The sequence below is a fragment of the Haemaphysalis longicornis genome, unplaced genomic scaffold, assembly GCF_048455015.1.
Source record: "Haemaphysalis longicornis isolate Haplotype H1 unplaced genomic scaffold, Haemaphysalis longicornis Haplotype H1 scaffold_12, whole genome shotgun sequence".
Taxonomy (NCBI): Eukaryota; Metazoa; Arthropoda; class Arachnida; order Ixodida; family Ixodidae; genus Haemaphysalis; species Haemaphysalis longicornis.
The window spans coordinates 66,676,378-66,694,966 of NW_027526225.1; the positions used below are offsets into that span (position 1 = coordinate 66,676,378).

At 47.9% G+C, this 18,589-nt stretch overlaps 2 protein-coding genes across 4 annotated transcripts in view; both read right to left on the reverse strand.

The window, feature by feature from the left end:
* Nucleotides 1-294: 294 nt before the first annotated feature.
* LOC144162786 (uncharacterized) lies at nucleotides 295-7,488 on the reverse strand. Its single transcript, XM_077693449.1, has 2 exons — nucleotides 7,021-7,488; nucleotides 295-1,460 (listed from the first exon to the last, which is right to left on the reverse strand). Exons 1-2 carry the CDS (start codon nucleotides 7,309-7,311, stop codon nucleotides 510-512), a joined length of 1,242 nt encoding a protein of 413 aa, XP_077549575.1. The 5' UTR covers nucleotides 7,312-7,488; the 3' UTR covers nucleotides 295-509.
* Nucleotides 7,489-11,835: 4,347 nt separating this feature from the next.
* LOC144162787 (inactive phospholipase C-like protein 1) overlaps nucleotides 11,836-18,589 on the reverse strand; it is a 223,663-nt gene continuing 216,909 nt past the window's right edge. For all 3 annotated transcript variants that reach the window (XM_077693450.1, XM_077693451.1, XM_077693452.1), the window contains one exon: nucleotides 11,836-16,849. In XM_077693450.1, the coding sequence (XP_077549576.1) occupies nucleotides 16,493-16,849 (357 nt within the window). In that variant the 3' untranslated portion in view covers nucleotides 11,836-16,492. The remainder of the gene's footprint in view (nucleotides 16,850-18,589) is intronic.

Genomic DNA, 18,589 nt, shown 5'->3' on the forward strand with positions numbered 1-18,589 from the left:
ACGACACTCGACACCGGTCAGCATTCGGCTTCAGTCACGTGGCACCGATAGCTCTCGATCACTTAGAGCCCTCCAGCGCTTCTTCAGCTGTAGCAGGTCCTTATAGCAAAATGTGGGGTCAAGCTATTCCAGGCACAAAACAAGCAAAAATTCTGAACAGATGGTGACTTCAGCTTAGCTTCAAAGTACCCCACAACCCACCCTTAGCCTTGTTCGAGGGGTAAAACCGTTGTTCCTGCAAGATTTTAAATATTTTATCCTAAGTTACCAGGAACAAAACCACACCAACGACACTCAACGTTGTTACAAATTTTATTTCATGTCAGCAAGCAGGGCCGGCGTAGGCCGGTTTTAATTAAGAGTACGCTTTTCCAGACATTTAGAGTTTTATATGTACACATTGTCGCATATATAAATGTTTTTTTTTTCCCGCAGCCATACTTATAAAACAGCTGCTGCTTACAAAGGACTTAACCGCACTGGATATGATAACGAAACAGGCCTGCCCTTCACAGGAGCACCTCAAACCTCAAAAACAGCTGGTCATTCTTAATGAAGCCACCCCATTCTAGGACGGTCGGGTCAAAAGATCGCACTCCGAAAAACACGGCTTTGTTGCTAAATGCGGTTGGCTTGGAGTAAACCTCAGCATTATTGAAGGCGCAGGGCAAAGCCCGAATCTCATGTTCCTCTCGCGTCGTTGGGTGAACGGCGACGAGTTTCATTTCGTGCGCAAATGGCCAGTCAAGAAACTCGTCGTACCGGCCCTTGTGAATACAGTGGCGCAAACAAATGCACACGGAGTGGGCGCTATTTTTGAGATGAACGCCCCAAGACATTAGATACCGGCGCAGATAAGCCTTCCCGCTCATGGCGAACGACACGCCTTCAGTCAACGCCTTTTCTTTGAGTGCCGCGTATCCCGTCAGCACCCACTCCTGTGTTTCCGGGTCGTTTTGGATCGGCGGCGACATCGCGACTATGGCGGACATCAGGGCTTCGCTTTTTTCCATGAAAACGGCTTTCATTATGTCAGCGTTACGTTCCAAAGAATGCTCGTTTCTGTCCGAGGCTGCGCGGAACTGTCCTGCAAGCGTCTCGTTCAAATCGTTAATGCCGTGGCAAAGTGCGATGAGCCTATCGCTTTGCGAGGCGCTCTCTAACGACAGCTGAGCAAGCTTAGCATTCAGTTCAACAGCTCGTTTTTCGACATTCTTCTCGAATGCTACCAATTGTCCGTTTTGGTTGCCGTCTGTTCCCGGATGCACGTCGGCTGCTGCCCGCAGTATGAAGTCTGCGCATCGCGATTTGTGATGCGCGCACACATCATTCCACAGCACAGTCGCCAGACACGTGGGACAACGGGCCGCGTGATGCTGGCAGTCGCGGTGGAAGTGTTCGGTGACCTCCGAAGCTGGCAGGACGACGGTGCAGCCATTGGCTTCGTTCCAGCAGTGTACCTTCGTGGTGGAGTAAAAAAAAAAAAAAAAAAAAGGTGAGGAAATGTGAAAGCAGTGGCAATGACACATTGTTATTACAGCACCATGAACATGAGTTCTGGCCCTCGTCCATAGGAGACGTATGCTGGTTGATACATCAAAATGAGTCAATCGGCGCAGTTGTACCCTGCGCGAACAAGGACGAGCGAATGCTCGAGTTTAAAAATTAGAACAGAATGACTGGCAAATGATTTGAACAAGTTCAAAATCACGGATAACTCGAAAGTTGCCTTACGTGTACTTTTATCCACCACTGTACCAGGTTCACTGGCATAATATGCTGAAACTAAGTCGTATTGACTTGCAGTACGGTAAAACCTCGTTACAAGAGACACTCAAGGGAGCCAAAAAACGTGTCTCTTGCAACCAAGGTATCTTGTATGCAATGTTGTTAACATGGCGAACATAGGAAAAACCAACCAAACCGCCTTCACTCAAATGTCTCTTATAACCAAGTGTCTCTTGTAACGGGGTTTTACTGTAGTCACCGTTCCGAAAGCTATCATGCCTGTAAATTCTTGGGCCTACATCAAGTGCACAAAAAGTTGCCCAATGTTTCGTCACATCAGCAACTGCTACTCTGCATTGGGAGTTGTCCGACAGAAAGGAGGCACCTCGTAAATGATAAGTCAAAGCCAATTTTGCTGTCTTTTGATTGCCTACGCACACGTTCAATGTAAAGCATGAACACCAATTAGAGTAAAGTCACCCCTGCTTCTACCCTCCATTAATTTGCACAGGCTCTGTGCGTCTTCGTCCACCTATGTAATTTGCACCACCGTGTTAAAACCTTCATATATTTTCCCGATCCACTGCTCAAATTGTACCCCAATCCAAAGCATATCTTGTCTTCAGCTCCTTGTACTCGTCATAATGTATAAACTTGCAGTATGCATAGAGCAGGGTGAACAAAGGGGAATTGACCTGGAACTATTTCCCATATGGGGATCGGCCAATGATTGATAGGCCATCTCGTTGCTATACTCGGTTACAACTCAAGAACGGCACCACCTCATGTAGTGTATCACTCCGCCAAAGCGCCGGACCCGTGACGTCAGCGCGAGCGAGTTTTGAAAGGGGTTTGCTATGAATGCGTGATATCGTCTGCCTTGTCTCACGCAGTTTGTTTGTCGTCACTGGAGTCGTTCATAAGCATATTATGTCCAAAAAATCATGGGAACGGCTCACGCCATGTTCAAAATATTCCCTGTAACGCCCTACTTGCGCCGCGCGGAGAAACATCCGGCTACGGTTATAAGGCACAGCGGCAACTTCCGGTGCCGTTCTTAAGTTGTCACCGAGTATTGGCCGCGAGGCCCACCACTGGGGAGGCCGGCGCTGCGATCGTTTTGACGTCACTTGTAGGATCACCGTTCCTATCTTGCTGCGTAGTTGGCTTGCAGCGCGTGACACTTCGCTTAGGAAGCGCGTTCTAAAAGTATTTTCGTGTTAATTTCCTTCGTTTGAAGTTAATTCTCAGTGCGTCAAGCGCAGTTCGACCTAATGGTGACTGTATAACCGTGTCAACTGTGGTGGATTATCCGCGAACACCATGAGCGCGGTGGTGTATGACGCATGCGACCGAAGCATAAGCAGCGGCTTGTTTCCCCGATCAACAATGTGGACTACGACGATCGCCGAGTGAAGTTTCTAGATTTCCCTTGTTTGCAAGAAATGTATAAAGCAGGAAATCGTGAAGCGTTAACTACACGCACCCGCCGTGCCTGCCCGCACAGCCGACGGTGCGGCTAGAACCGACGCAGGTCGCGGCAGCAACAACTTGTCGCCGCTTTTTAAAATCACACAAGTCGTGGAAAAGAAGTTCCAGATTGGTGAAAGTGGATGTTAGTGTGATGAAAAATTCTGATAAGTAGTGTTATCAGCTGTGGTTTTCAAAGCGATGCTCAAATATCTGCCGCGATTTACGCCGACCAGCCGCGGAGGTCGGTCCCGGCAGCGCCGGCCCGTTCACGCACGGTGCGGCGAGCGGCCGAAGGATGGCTATGCTTGCGCGCAAGAATCGGTCGAGGCCGTGCAGGTATGTTGATCGTCGATCGCTTCAACGGAAATTACCGCGCTTACAGAGTTCCCAGCGCGGTGAAACGTTCTGTTAGGGACTGTCACTTGCAACTCTAACGGCGATGAAATATCTGCTGCGACGCCAAGCCTAAAGTTCCCAACATCCGATTACGTGCATCCGAAGCCGGCTGAGAGCTGTTGGCGAAGGCCCTCCCGTCACGCACGCGCGTGTTGCGTTTGGGTTCCTCTAACTTCTTGGGGGCTCCCAACGCTCGGTTCTCCTATTCTAAATATCCCCATTACCCGAAATGATTAACGTCCTGTTTCTCCTCGTACGCAGCCTCGCCTTCTCTGAGCAGTCGTGAGTTTTGAAATTGATGCTTGAGAAATCCCGGCTTACTGTGAACATACAAAACACGCTGCAATTATAAATTACCCCGCCGAGCACCTAATGAAAACTAAATATAGGCTTGTCCGAACCCGCTCGAAGGCGTTAAAAACTCGCGTTCATACCGTTCATACATTGCGGACAAGTCGCGAAAAGTAAACATCAGCCGTGCAGAGTACAGGCTACGCCAGTGATCGTTAATCAAATCCGGGCATGACTATAAAAACATCGTAGGGGAAATAGACACTGATCAAGCCAAACTGCAGACCATAACAATACTTTTAAGCATGTGCGGCGAAGCAATCTGATCAGCGTTCTCGCGTCGTTCATTTGCCAGGCAATACGAGCAGGTCGCGCGGTGAGATCATAAGTGAGCGACGCGTTTCCGTCGCTGTTACAAGGTGTTTGCTTGCACACACATGTCCCGTCACAAGTATTTCACAATGAATTTACAGCGTACTTTTCTCGGCATCAGTTCGATCGTCCTTGGGGTTAGCTGGCTGCGTATGTAAGAGCTGTGGGTCACGATGGTAGCAACTACTAAACGCGGCGGTGTCGCCGGGAACAAGCGAGTCGCTAATTGCTTGCCCGAATGATTTGGTTTAGACAACTTTTTTGTTAATTTGCATCAAATCCACAAGAGCGGGCGAGACGGCGGCCACAAGAAAAAAACACGCTTCCGCATACGCACGGGAAATCTGCTGTAGCAGACGACAACACGATTCGGCGTCCTACAAGTGACGTCACTCGTAGGTGGCGCCACGGTATGTCCTCGAGGCCAATAGATAGACAAACAGAGAGAGAGAGAGAGAGAGAGAGAGAGAGAGAGAAATTCATTAAATGGAAGGAAAACACACAGAGGTCGGCCTGATCATATAGTCTCTGACCTGCTGCTCTGTATAAGGGTGGGCAAAGGGGGGAAAGAGCATAGATAGACGGTTACAGGTATGACGAGGATCACACTGTGCCAAGGAAAACTGCCCCAGGCAAATGTACCCATGTTTATACCCCATGTACATACGGAAATTGGCCCATTTGCGAGGGACTGGCCAACAACGAACATGACCAGTGCAACACATGCCAAGATTACCCTCTAGTTTGCTTGCTCCCTCGTTTGAAAGGTTCATCTTCACAGTTTGCAGGGAACTTTCGCAGGGAAAGTTCAAACGCCGTTTTTTAAAAGTTTGCCTCATTTTCGGAGGAAATTGTTTAGCTTGAAGACAAGATTTTATTCTTTGTTCTATTCAGCATCCATATTCTTCACTACCAGTTGGCACTAAATTACGACTGAAAATCAGTCTCCCCCCCCCCCCCCCCCTTAAAAAAAAAAGCAGCAGCAAAGTGGAATGGGCCATGAATAAAAAATTTCCACAGTTCTCAGAAGCAGTAAAATTGACGGAGAAAAAGACGACAAAAGTGTCAAAACAGACACACACAATTCTGCCCACTGCCACTTGCGATGACGGAAATTGTGAAAGCTTACACATGATAAGCAAAGCTTAAAGAAATTTTCTTTGTTTCATTTTTGAAAAGCAAAGTCAACACACACACTGAAGCTTGTAAACTTTGCAAGCCCAACAAAATGATCTTGGAAAACTTTCGCCACTTGCTGTCGGCCACCGTTGGCAGTGGTGACCGACAGTAACTCGCGCGTTCACCTTCACAATTAGTTTGCACAAGACACGACCCCAATCAAAGCTGAAACACTGTCGACCACCCATGCAGTGCTCAAAGGCTTGGGTGGTTTCCTGGGCGACCAGCGCGAAGCCATATGCTGAGCGATCATGCTCTGTCACACTGAACCACGCCCTAATTTTACCTAATCTCGACTTTGCCAGCGAAATTTAGATTTGTTTAAACCCTTCGTTGTCCCTCTGACAGGAGATAATTCCGAAGCGCTTCACAAGAATCGCAGGTCGTCGTTACTCGCCACCGAACGATTATGTGCACGGCCGAGCTTCTCAAGCTTCTGAAACTGGATGAGCTACGTACCAGGAGTGACATGATTTTTCTTTTTAACCGTATTAATTCAAAATTTTACTGCCCTCGTCTTGTGAGCTTAATTCATCTGCGAGTGCCAAGCAGACCAGTGCGCCCGCATGGCTGCTTTGATGTAGACAGAACACTGAGCTTGGCACCAGTAGGCGTTGGCAATGTGCATTTAACAGCCTGTTTTCACATCCTATTCACATTTTTTGTGATGCCACGGTTTTATTCAGGCAGCATTTGAAGAAAAATTCAGGGAAGCTTGCAGTTGAAGGGTTGAAGAGTTGAAGGGCGATGCTCTTAAAGGTGAGGATTGCCGGACTCATAGTGAAGTTTTAGTATATTGTTTATTTGCATAGTTTGCATAGTATATTTGCGTAGTTGCGGTGCTAGTAATTGTCATCATATGCATCGAAGAGGTCGTTGTCTTATTCGCGGCGAGTGTCTCATCACTGCAGCCGGATGTTACTCCGCGCGGCGCAAGTAGTGTGTTACTGATAATATTTTGAACATGGTACCAGGAACGTAGCTAGATGGGGGTGTGAGGGTTCAAACCCCCTCCGCAATTTTTTCTAGGCAGCGCGTACGCGAAACTTACTGTTCCTTTGGGAAAAGCTCAGCCCTTCCCATAACTCAAAACTCCCCCCGAAAACAAACGCCGGCTACGGCCCTGCCTGACACGAGCAGTTTTCGTAATTTCTTGGACTTAATATGCTTATAAACTACTGCAGCGACGACAATTAAGCAGACTAGGTGAACAAAGCAGACGATATCAAGCATTCATAGCACTCTCCTTTGCAATCTCCTTTCAAAACGCGCGCGTCCGTTTACATCCGGGTCTGTCGCTGTACGTGAGCTGTTGCCGTTCTTAACTTGTTCTTATGAAAACTGAATGGCACGTACGTAAAGTTTGTGTCCTTATCAGTAATAGTGGGGAAACGGGCGCTGTCCTGCAATACAGTGAGAGCGAAATTCACTCCAGATCGTTAATAACTTGAGAAGCAGAATGAGGCGAAGGGGCGTGATCCACGCCATCCATAATCTTCAGAACCAGTGAGAAGTTCCGCTCTCGACCCGTCCCAACTTGCATGCTCGCGCAGTCAGTGTTATACAACACCTGTGCCTTACCTTTCGTCTCATCAGGTTCCTCGAACAGTCCCTGCGGGCGACGTCCTCGGCGGAACACACGTCGCCGTCGAACGGGCATTCGAACTCGGCGCCATTGGCACCGGCGGCGCACCTCCGATGGCACGGCTCGCAGAGCGTGTGGCCGCAGGGCAGGGAACAAGTCGACCGGGGCACGTAACCGCACGAGTCGCATATCGCGGCCGCGGGCACGGGCTGCGCGAACTTCAAGGGCCGCCAGTCGAGCGCCTCCGAAAATCCGACCAACGTGTGCGTCCGGCTGGAGCGGGCCATGTTTGTTGCCGCGAACAAACGCCACCTTGCAACGCGCTTGCTTGCTTGCCACCGGCTGACGACACACGACGGGTTTTTCAGGGCAACACCGACTTTCAGGGACGTCACTCACCCTCGTGTATCGGGGCGTTGTGCTGTGCTCTCTCCCTCCGCCCCGGCAACTCAGTACTGTACGCTCTCTCCCCGTTGCTCCCGGTGGTGATAAAAAACCAAAAGAAGAGAGGGCTTGTTTGTTATCCGTTGTTCTCTCCCTTGTCTTTGGCGGGAGAGGGAGCGGAGTTTCGTTTCCCTTCGAGGTACGCGCGGGCGTGTATAGACGACACGGATCCGTTGACCGGTTGCCCTTTCTGCCGATGAACAACAGAAGCTGAACCGTATTTAATGTGGTCAAAGTCCGTAGGATTTTGATGAAGCCCTCAAAATCAAAAAATACGCAAGGGGGTGGGGGAGGGGAAAGGGAAATCGGGCGGGCCAGTGTACGCACAAAACTCCTCCTCCGCAACCCAATGCGCATGTGCGGAAAAACCATTGTTGGAGAGAAGTAAGGGGTACGAAATTTAGCATTGATGATGCAGTTATAGACCAGAACTTTCCTTCTGCACTTTCAATTGGACTCATGGTTATACATTAAGAAAAAGGCCTGGCACTTTTAAGTCATTAAGCTTGGATTTGAAAAGAAAGGAAGTTTGGAGACAGTATGGGAATAGGACCCAGCACCTTCCGAGTGCAAGTCAAGCACGCAGCCCTACTCCACTATGGCTCGATAGGATGACATTCCCGCGGTAGCATGAGGCGAAGATCTTCATTCACGCATGCTGTAGTATATATACGATTGGCGGTCGCTGACCAAAGGCACAGCCAAGGAACATGACTGGGTGCCTGCGGGGGCCTCTAAATCCGCTTGATCGTATCACTGGCATGCTAATTAATGCACTGTTAACACACGGATAACTATGCGTCTAGTGTTCCTTCTAACCGTTATGTCATTGGTGACGTCGTGTAGCGCGAAATTTGAGTTTTTCAATTTTTTTTTTGCATTTTCCTTGTTAAAAATATGTCTTTTGTGGCTGGACAGTCCACAAGACTAAGTGGTGCGTGGTGACTCTCCCTGATATGATAATGGGTACAATTAGGCGGAGCAATCGCCGGCAGTTATGCAAAGCTGAGTCTGCCTCATCTAACAACAGATACATACATACATGCGAAGCTACGCGACTTCTTTCATATCAAGCAAGGGTGTATTTTTTCTTCATGGCTCCTCTTAAGTCCTCGTACTCAACAATGAAGGAGTGCGCAACGATAGTTTTGGAGCTCTTCAGTAACCGCGGCAAACCAACCGTGTGCCTTCCCACCGCTGTGGACCCAAAGACACTAAGCAATATATTGATTCAATGTCCCCTCGGAATCAATGCCTGATGCAGTTGACCTACGTCTCCTCTTGGGTTTGGACGTCTATTTGGCTGGAGCCGGCCGTCATCCAAGCACTATACGTGGAGTCAAGTTTACCCCCCCCCCACCCATTTGCACAAACCCTCTAAACAGTGTCGCTACAGTACAAGAGGTTCTTAAAATTAATTTCGTGGACAAACCAGATTCGCTGTTCTCACATTTCACACAAAGCTTCTCTGTTTTGCCTAGCAAAACGCAGTTTAATTTGCACATGACTTTACAAGGAGGGGCATGTAGTGTTCTCATGCTGAAAAAATAGAAATACTCATTCTTCGTGGATGAAATTAATCGTTATTTTGAGGTCGTACTAAATCCAGTATAAAACTTTACAGATTCTTTCATCCGTCAAACCTGCAAGATGGCCTTAGGAATACCAGCTTTCACTACCACCAATAAGCTCCTTCAACTTGGCTTAAATAATCCTCCCTCCCAACTCATAGAAGCTCAAAGAATCAGCCAACTCTCTCACCTCCACAGGCTGCATAGTCCTCCAAAATTTAGGCCTACAGCCAATACCACCTTGTATACAGGCCACCATCAAAGCCGCCCCAATCCAAAGACATATGCATCCTGAGTAAAACAAAGGACGTTGCAAAGCTCGTGTTCGCTACCTGCAGAAGAGCTTAGTCCTCACCGGACAACGACACTTGCTAAACAGACCTTGCTCACTCACCTTCCCATACAACCGTAGAGGTCACGGTTGACACCAACGGCACCATCTACACCATAGCCACATACCACCACCTACCTCCATCTGCGGCAGAAGCTATGGCAATAGCCCTCGCAGCGCATACAGCAACGTCCAACTACCTCAAAATTATCACCCATTTGCAGCAAGCCTGTCTAAGATACCTCCTTGGAAGGGTTTTGCTACCTGCCCTCAAGCTTCTACAAGCCCTAGCATGCCCTCCCAACATCACCACCCTCCGGACCCCAGGTCACACTTCCCTTCCCGGGAATGAAACAGGCCATGCTGCGGCCTGCAAACCGCACTATCAGGCACTCCCAACAAGGCCGAATGACTGGGACATCCTGACAAACAGGCTACACTTGCTACCAGCCATCTACTCCGATATTTTATGGCACTACCGCCACACCTGCCGAGAATACCCTCCTCCGCACCCTACACTCACTGACGAATACTGCATCTGCAGACAAACACCTTCTACAACGGCACCACCCTGTCTCACATCTCCCCCAGCTCTACAACTGCCCTGACTGCCACACCCCAGTCAGAACCCACCACTTCGTATTCTTCTGCTCACACCGCCTGTCCCTACTCCCAAGCAGCGGGAATGCACGCTGATCAGCTCGGACCTGCAGGACCAGCAAAGCCTGATCCAGCGAGCCACCCGAACAGTGACACCACGTGGCTACCTCGACTGAGGCGGCCACCTCTAGCCCGAGTTTATAAAATAAACGCTTATTCCTCCTTTGCCACCTCTGAACACACAAGTTGTTATAAGGTTGCCATGGCAAATCCCTGAATGATCTGTTAGCAATAAAATACATGCTACTGTGCCCAGGCAAAAAAAAAAAAAAATCCTGGGCAGTCTCCACTAACGTGAAACCTGGGGAGGGACGAAGCATGCAGTGTACTCGTGGCACTTTTGCCAACGGAGATGAAACCATTTGGGGGGTACAGGTACACAGCTTTGCTGTAAAAGTCTCGTGTCTTTGAAGCACGGAGCTCTCCAGCGTAAGGCGTAAACGAGAGTCCCGTTGTTTTTTTAGTACGCGTTATGAAGCGTTCCAGCGCAAGGCGTAAACGAGTATCCCGGTGTTCTAGTACCGTGACTACATGAGGTGACGGTTACGACATTAGATGTTGACAGCCCGAGCCCCTAAGGAGCTTTTAGCATTTAGCAACAACTTCAAGATCTACCTGACAGAGTATTCTATGTTTTCTGAAGAAATTTATTCGTGCCACAAAGTGCTATATGTATTACAATAACCTCTCATCTGCTTCTTTTCTCCTGCACTTTGAAACCTTTACAGTTCACCTTGAAAGTCCATTTTTCCAAGTCAGGATCAGCCCACGAAACTCTTTTTTGTCTGATAAAGCAGCTAAACATGTAGGTAACGCGACTGAAATTCGAGCAATGCCTTCTAACAACTGACACGTCCTTATTAACCGTCCCCAATGATAGCCACTAGTGGATTTGAAAATGGTGACATTCAAAGGTACATAGTCTGTACAAAACCAAGGTGTGCAGGCAACCGATGACTACTAAGCCCTTCTCATTTGCTAGGATACACATATTTAGGTCTGATAACATTTAGAATAACCATCTGTAGCACTTTTAGATGCAAGGCATCTCTTACACTCGGCCTGTCCTTCCATCCGGCGTGCATGCGTCCGCAACCCTCCTCCTTTCCCCTCGCCTGCCAGCTGCGTTAGCGCGTTCTCCTCGTCATGCCAGCTGTGCGTCAGCGCGCCGTTAGCGCGCATATGCTACACTCTCTCTCATTCTCCTCGCCATACCAGATGTGCGTTAGTGCGCTTGCGCGTCTCTCTCTCATCGCTCTCTCTCGCAGAGCGGCTATATAACCGTGGTATCTGCGGCGCGCTCATCAGTCGCTCCGTCAGTCCCTCTCGCTGCTGCTGCTCCGACTACTGCTCCGACTGCTGCTCCACCTGCTGCTCCGATGAGTTGAAATGGACACTAACATGGCGTGCTTTACGTAATTGGAAATCTACGTGTGATTGAGCATCATTTAAGGTTCGCTACACTTCAACCGCATTTGGGTAACTGACATAACGGAAACGCGAATTGAACCCCGTCAGATGCCTTGCATCACCCCAGGGTTCCCCTCGTGGGAAGATGGAGAGAATTTTTTTTTGGTATAGTACTCGTCTAATAAGCTTTGTCCGGACATTTGCATGTACTTGTTTAGCTTCTGCAACACCCACTTATACACACACTTGGCATCATTGGCCTTATCATCCAATCCCTCACAAAAAACTCCGTTTGCAACGAATAGGACGGGCTCATAAAAAACACGTCCCAGTTCAGACGAGACTCGCTGCAGCTCACAAGACAAAGTTCAGACATCAGTGTTGCAACACAGACATTAATGGTAACTGCTTCCTCTTTAATAAAACACTGGCGTACAACGAGAGAACACATCTTCTGTTATTATAGTGTTAAACGTACTCTTGCAACACTTTGTCCATCAGTTTGCACTGGACCATCTCAGACATTCAAAAAAAAAAAAAAAACAACAACAAACCGTCGCAAAACGACAGACTAGCTCAACTCTTGCAGGAACTCTAACGGCGATCATCATTGCACACAAAAAGCATTATTTGCACTGGAGGCAAAAGGTAAAAACAGGAAAAAGAGGGGGCGGCAGAAAAATGGAATGAAGGACTTGAGCTCAAACGAGTTCTGCTCCAGACGTCTCGGAAGTGAGACGAAAGAAGATCCGGCCGCTCGCGATCCATAGTTGTGCGAGGAACGGAAATGCCGCAAATGGCTCGCGCGACACGATCACGTCACCGTGCGTGGCACGTGTGTTATGAAGAGTGAACCGCACACTGTAAAAGCAATACCGTTCCAACGCCTTTGGTGTATTCACTCACACTAGAGATTTTGAAATGGCCAACACAGCGCAGTCAAATTTCAAAGAGCATCTTTTGGTTCTTAGCAGTCCGTTGAAAGGGAAATTACACGGGGCAGAAAAACATGCTTGCCTTGACTCCTTTTGGAAGCTTCAACATTTGCGCAAGGTTTAAAGATGTCTGCAGTTCACACGTCAACAGTAAACGTGTTCATTTTTGTCAATGGAGAATATGTCCACGCGCCTGTTTATGTTTCCACACAAAATATTCCCCCACACTTGCAAGTGTTTTAGGCCTGTTTTGAACAAACCCAGACACTCCTGAACGTCTTGGCTCAAAATTAGTGACTCTCATTAGGTAGTAAGACGAACGTTAGAGTACCACAATCAACAGCAATCCCATCACACTTTCTAAGTACTCGTTACGGTTTGGTGTGGCCTTAAGGTACATTAAGGTACATATTTAGATCTCAAAGCATAATTCCAACACGTAACTCTTTTGGTTGCATGACTGTGATATTGCAAAGGGTTTAGGGTAGTATCTTACTTATAAAAAAAATATATGGCAGCCTGTAAGCAACTGCTACAACAACTGCCTAGCATACATAGCAGAGTAATACTTTCGATAATACATTCGCATACTTTTTTTATATGGCAGAAAATATCTTGTTTAACAAATGTAGCATAATTTCTAACTTTACCCGGCCATTCCAGGGTTGTAGTTCCAGCAGTTTAAACACCAACAGCATTGCATAATATTTAGCATTAGGACGTATGGCAATAAGAGGATTTCAGTACGCTTTGAAACATAGTGGGATGCCTTTGGTAGATTTTGAACACTCTCTGTCTTACACAACGTAGTTCAAGGCGCGTTCAAGAAATTTGAAAGTTCTAACAAACGGCTTCGTACGGTGACAAAATAAACTATACGGCAACATTCATTTCACTCTGCAGCCAACATCGGTACACAACAGGCTTGCAGAACTGCAAGTAATAATGTACAAAGTTCACGTCTCCTTTTTTGTGTTTCAGGATATCCACACGTAATACTAGACACCTCGTTAAATAATTCCAAGACCACGGTGCTTCCTTCTTAAAAGTGATAAAAGTTCATACAAACCCCTTTAATGCACCTAATTTTCCAAAAGATTGCCTAATCGCAAGAGAAATACTTTTCTCAGACATTCTGGAATCGAATGTATCAAACAGGTTTCACAGTTGCTTTTGCAAGTCAGTTAGAGATACAAGCACACTAACCCCCAGTAATTTGGTCTTTTGGTAGAGATCTAAATCGTGAGGAAATGCCTTTCTGTACCTTTTGTATATTTTATAAGAACTCTACAGGTAATTGTTTTTTTGTGCATCAAGTGTTTCGCACATTTCTTCATTTTTGTACCTGCTTGCCTTGAAATGGTCTCCTGGGCCCTGTCAAGCTTGACGCGTAGCTTTTAGCCCAAGAGACTATCCAGTTCAGTATATTTTCTGGAAAATAAAACTTGTATGTATGTATGTGTGTAAAAAAGTGCAATAACGTAAAACCTGTAAAGTTTCACTGTGTTAGAAATTTAGACTTTTACTCGGGCCATCAAGACACTTTAGTTTCAACCAGCATTACGGTAGAGTTAATGCTAAGCTAGAGGAAACATTAGCCACATTATTTCATATTTTCTGTTTTAACTAAAAGAAAGTAGACTTTAACAGGCACAGATTCCCTAGGAAGACAAGACACGAAGGATCCTACCTGTACAGGCCACTGGGTAGCGCACTCACTAGATAACCCGGCTCAAAGCTCTCCCCACGAAAGCCACTAAAAAGCCTTTTTGGTCGCAGTAGTGCAGCAGCTAGTATCTGGTGCGCTCAAACCCAAGACGACTCTGTATACTCTACCGCAAACTTTCCATTCAACACCAAACAAAACCGCATCGAAATTCTAGTCAGACGCCCTTGCATTATCCGACAATCCCAACAACAAGAACTGAAAAGCTTCTGCATCAACAAAACTAATAAAAAATGCTACATACGCACTGAGTAGCAATAGCGGCAAACTTGCGAAAAATGAACGAAAAAGGCTTTGTTGTGCGACGACGTGTGCGTTTCAGTGGTGAGGAACCCTTTCCAAGGAGGGAGGAAGCTCTTCAGAAAGAACGAGGCATGCACACACGTACAGTGCCAGCCTTATGATCATAGGCGTCTCAATCATGCGCAGAGTATACAACGCAAGCCTACATTTTTACAGAGCAAAAATAACGAAAAGAATCAAGCGGAGGACGGCTGTCTGAGTCCAGTCCGGTTCTACAGATCAGACGCGAATGCATTCCGTGAAAGCGGTGAAATCAGCAATAGGCTTAACGACCTCGCACAAACTTCACCGCGCAGTCATCCCAACTTTGTCCATGCAGGACGGTCGGCCAACTAACAAACTGCTTAACCGCACAACGAGCTTTCAGAAACACGGGAGTTCTTACAACTTTTTGTTAACCATTCGAAACAATGCGGAGTGCTTGTCGACTATCCTAACCCTTACAATTTGTGACCTTGCAGCAAAAACGGCTCACACAGGCGCAACGACTACTTCGTCAAACGTTGTAGATTATGCACGCGTTCTTTCAAACCTACCCTATCACAAAAGATTGCAGCGGATACTGCTAAGGACGTGCGTTTCCCGTTGACTCCCCACAACAGCAATCTGGGAGGGGGAGGAGGTGGAGAAGGTACCCGAGAAGAGGTTTCCTCCACTAAATCTATACACCCCCAAAACGACTCGCAGGTTACACGCCGAGGTTTGCAACCGCCAAAAAGCGACTCCTTGTGCCTTGGAACAAAACTAAACTATAGCTAGTGGTGTCACTTAAGCGGTTCGCTCTCCAACGAGGATTCTTGTGACACGAAGCGAAGAGATCCTCCAACCTCTCTAAAATAAGTTAAAGCAAACAGAAAGGTGAACACCGGTCGGTTACCCATTATGTACAAATACCTCATAGAGAGCTCTTCACCCCGACTCAACGCTGCGAAAGATTCTGCTTCCTGACAACATCCTTCACTCCAAACAGCAAGACCTCTTCAACATTGCACTGTTCTTCCTAAGGTGACAAAAAAGTCCCTCCCCGCCCCTTGATGCATTGACTATGTACATGTGGATGATTTGGGTATCTGCCCCTCAACGATGCCTCAGAGCGGTGTCAGTCTTGCGGAAGACAATGCAGTGGCAACACGATCTATTTGCGGGCGGGGCTATTACCGAAGCAAAGACTGTAGGCGCGGTCACCAAAATGCAGAAACAACTTTTTTTTTCTTTGCAGACCTCTATCGAGCTTGTTTATTTCAAGTGCAAGGCACCTTAGCGTTCTAAGATTGAAACAACAACAACCTGTAAAGCAAAGGCTCTGCGTAGCTTGTGATGAGTGTTAAAAAGGAAAAACTCCTGCTCTTTGGCTTCAGAACAGGTTGCGATTTTCGGCGCAAGTCATGTTGACGCTGCGACGGAAAGCTAAGGAGAAAAAAGTAAGTTTGATAATCCTGCAAATATTAACATGCAAAACGCATTTTTATCCGTTCCCTACGCAAAGCTCTTGCGTCGTGCCACTAACAACAGTGTTTTGCGCGGTTATTCCAGTCTGACTAGGAGCGAGCTGTGTGGCAAAGCATTCTCATGACTACAATGACTCAAAGCTTCACAGCACTGGAACTTTTCTCTTTGTTTTTTTTTTCGGTTGCCTCGCAGAAACTTGCTTTGCAAACACGCGAGACCGTAGTACACGGAGGAATCTTTAGACCCCCCGTCTTCCCAAGCGCGAGAGGTTAGGAACACACCGCAAGAAAACGATGACTGACCCCGCAAGACAGGCAAGCACAGAAGAACACTGGCGAGATTTCGCCCCACTTTTCAACGGCCCGCGCTTTTCCATCCTGTTACATGCATTGCCCCGGCGAAACAAGAAATGCCTCCATCATCACTTGACCTGTCTGTCAAACAATGCCACCGCACCACCAAGTTTGCACAGCACACACTGAACGGGGAGTAGAGACAAAAGTCGGTGAAGCACACACGCCAGGGCGAGCTAGGCTTTCAGTTCAGATGCGCCCGGTGGCAATTCTACTCAGGTGGCTTGGTGGAGACCTCATAACCGCGAGCGGCAGTGTTCAGTGGCCTTCCAAACGGCAGGGGGGACTAGAGCGGAGTGCCGAAATCTGGTGGGGCGCTCGGCGCTTGCTTCACGCGAGGAGACGGCGAGGGGGTCAGGAGTGGGTCGCCATTTGGACTGTCGATGCCCGTGACTGTGTCCAGAGAGGTCAAGTGCGGCGGGTGGTTCGAAGAAGTCTTCTTGAGGATGCCCCGTATCCGAGTGTCACTGCCCCCCGGAGAGGTGGGTGTGGGTGGCGGAGGCTGTGGACAGCCCAGGGTGTTGACTCCCGGCGGCGAGAGCGTGCTGCCTGTTGAGGACGAGGATGAGTGCGTCCGCGAGGACGACCCTCCGTCCCGTTCACGCTGAAACAGCCGCCTTGCGGTCCGTCCGAGCCGAAGTGCCTGGACAAGCGTGAGAAAAAAAAGAGAAACGTAGCAAACAGATTCAGTTACAGTAGATCCTCGTTACAAGCGACACTAGATTATAATAGACATTTAAAGATGGTTTGGTTGGTTTTCTATGTCACCATGTTAGCAACATTGCATACAAGAGACATGGTTACAAGAGGCACTGTGTTACTAAGGGCAACTTTTTGGGGTCCCTAGAGTACATTCTTCACTATTTAGAAGAGACTTGATGAAAGGGGGGCCTTATATGAAGGACCTTGTGGAAAACTGCCCTGAAGATGAAGCTTGGGTATGCATCCAGGAAACCACAGAGGTTCCAGAAACTTTTGAGCAGTTTGTGTCTGCAGATGCGGACCTTGTGTGTTCGAGAAGCCTACAGATCATGTGATCCTCGCGCAAGTAAATGGTGCCCTAGAGGATGAACCAGAGGAGGAGAATGATGATGAGGCTATTGTACGAGAGAAAGTTACGACTGACAATTGTCTAAGAGCACTCAAACGGTATTGTCAGAACAGGAAAGCTTGCAAAGTAAAGTGCTTTACCCACAAGGAAGCTAATACAGTCCCTAGAACTACTATGAATGACTTGCTTAATTAAGCCGTAGTGAGAATTTCCTTGTTGACCTGTCTGAATATGCTTTGATACTGATTTATAACAAAGTGGTCATGTTCGACTCTGCACAGTATTTAATATTTTTGGTTACAAAAGACCTTGGTTACAAGAGACATGTTTCCTGGGTCCCTTGAGTGTCTCTTGTAGCAAGGTTTTACTGTAGTACTACGGTCAACAAAAAGTTGCAGTGGCAGCTGAGAACACACAACATCATTAACTTGCATCACGAATGCACTGCCTATTCCTTAACAGAAAGGCACAGCCAAGAGCTGTGTTTTACAGAATGTAGTCCATTGTCTCCAACTCCATCACGTGGGACTGTCTTTCTTGTGCCCACTGAATTCAACGGCTGGTGTACCGTATTTACTCGCGTAATCCTCGCACTCGCGTAATCCTCGCACCCCTAATGTGAGCCACCAAAACTTGGATTTTTTGGTTCCTCGCATAATCCTCGCACCCCCAACTTTGCAGCGGCGAAAGTTGCCTGCTCGCGAAACTCGCATGGTGCACGCGCTATCCAACGCGCGCCCTCCCCCGCCGCCTCTCCGTTCGGCGGAGACCGCTGTGTATCCAAGGCCATCCAGGCGCCCTAACAACCTGCATGGCTACTCCCTAACAGGCGCCCTAACACGCTACTCGCACTGTACTTGAGCCGGTTTCGCGCATGTTTCGCGTGCGCGCAACTAGACGGTGTTCGCGCAGCCCACTGTCGTGTCGTCGTGTCGCCGTCGTGATCCCGCCGTTGAGCGGCAGCAGTCAGTGAGTCACTCGCGTCAGTGGTGGATAGCTCACTGCCGTTTTGAGAACTTTTTGATCTAATTGTTTTGTGCTTGGTGCCGCTTCGCCATGGGGAGGAACGCCAGCTACACTGCCGCTTTCAAATTGAAAGCGAAAGAGTAGGCGATCGAACACGGCAACCATGCCGCAGGCAGGCACTTCGGCGTCACCGACTTCAGCGTGCGTTACTGGAGTAGGGCACGCACATACGACGACGAGATAGGGCGCACGCCAGAAAGCAAAGGCGGCAATTTCATGATCGCTGATCGACGGGAAACTGTTTACGTTGTAAATAATAAAATAAAAAGAAATAGCTGCTGTTGGCAACACTGAGCTTACATATAC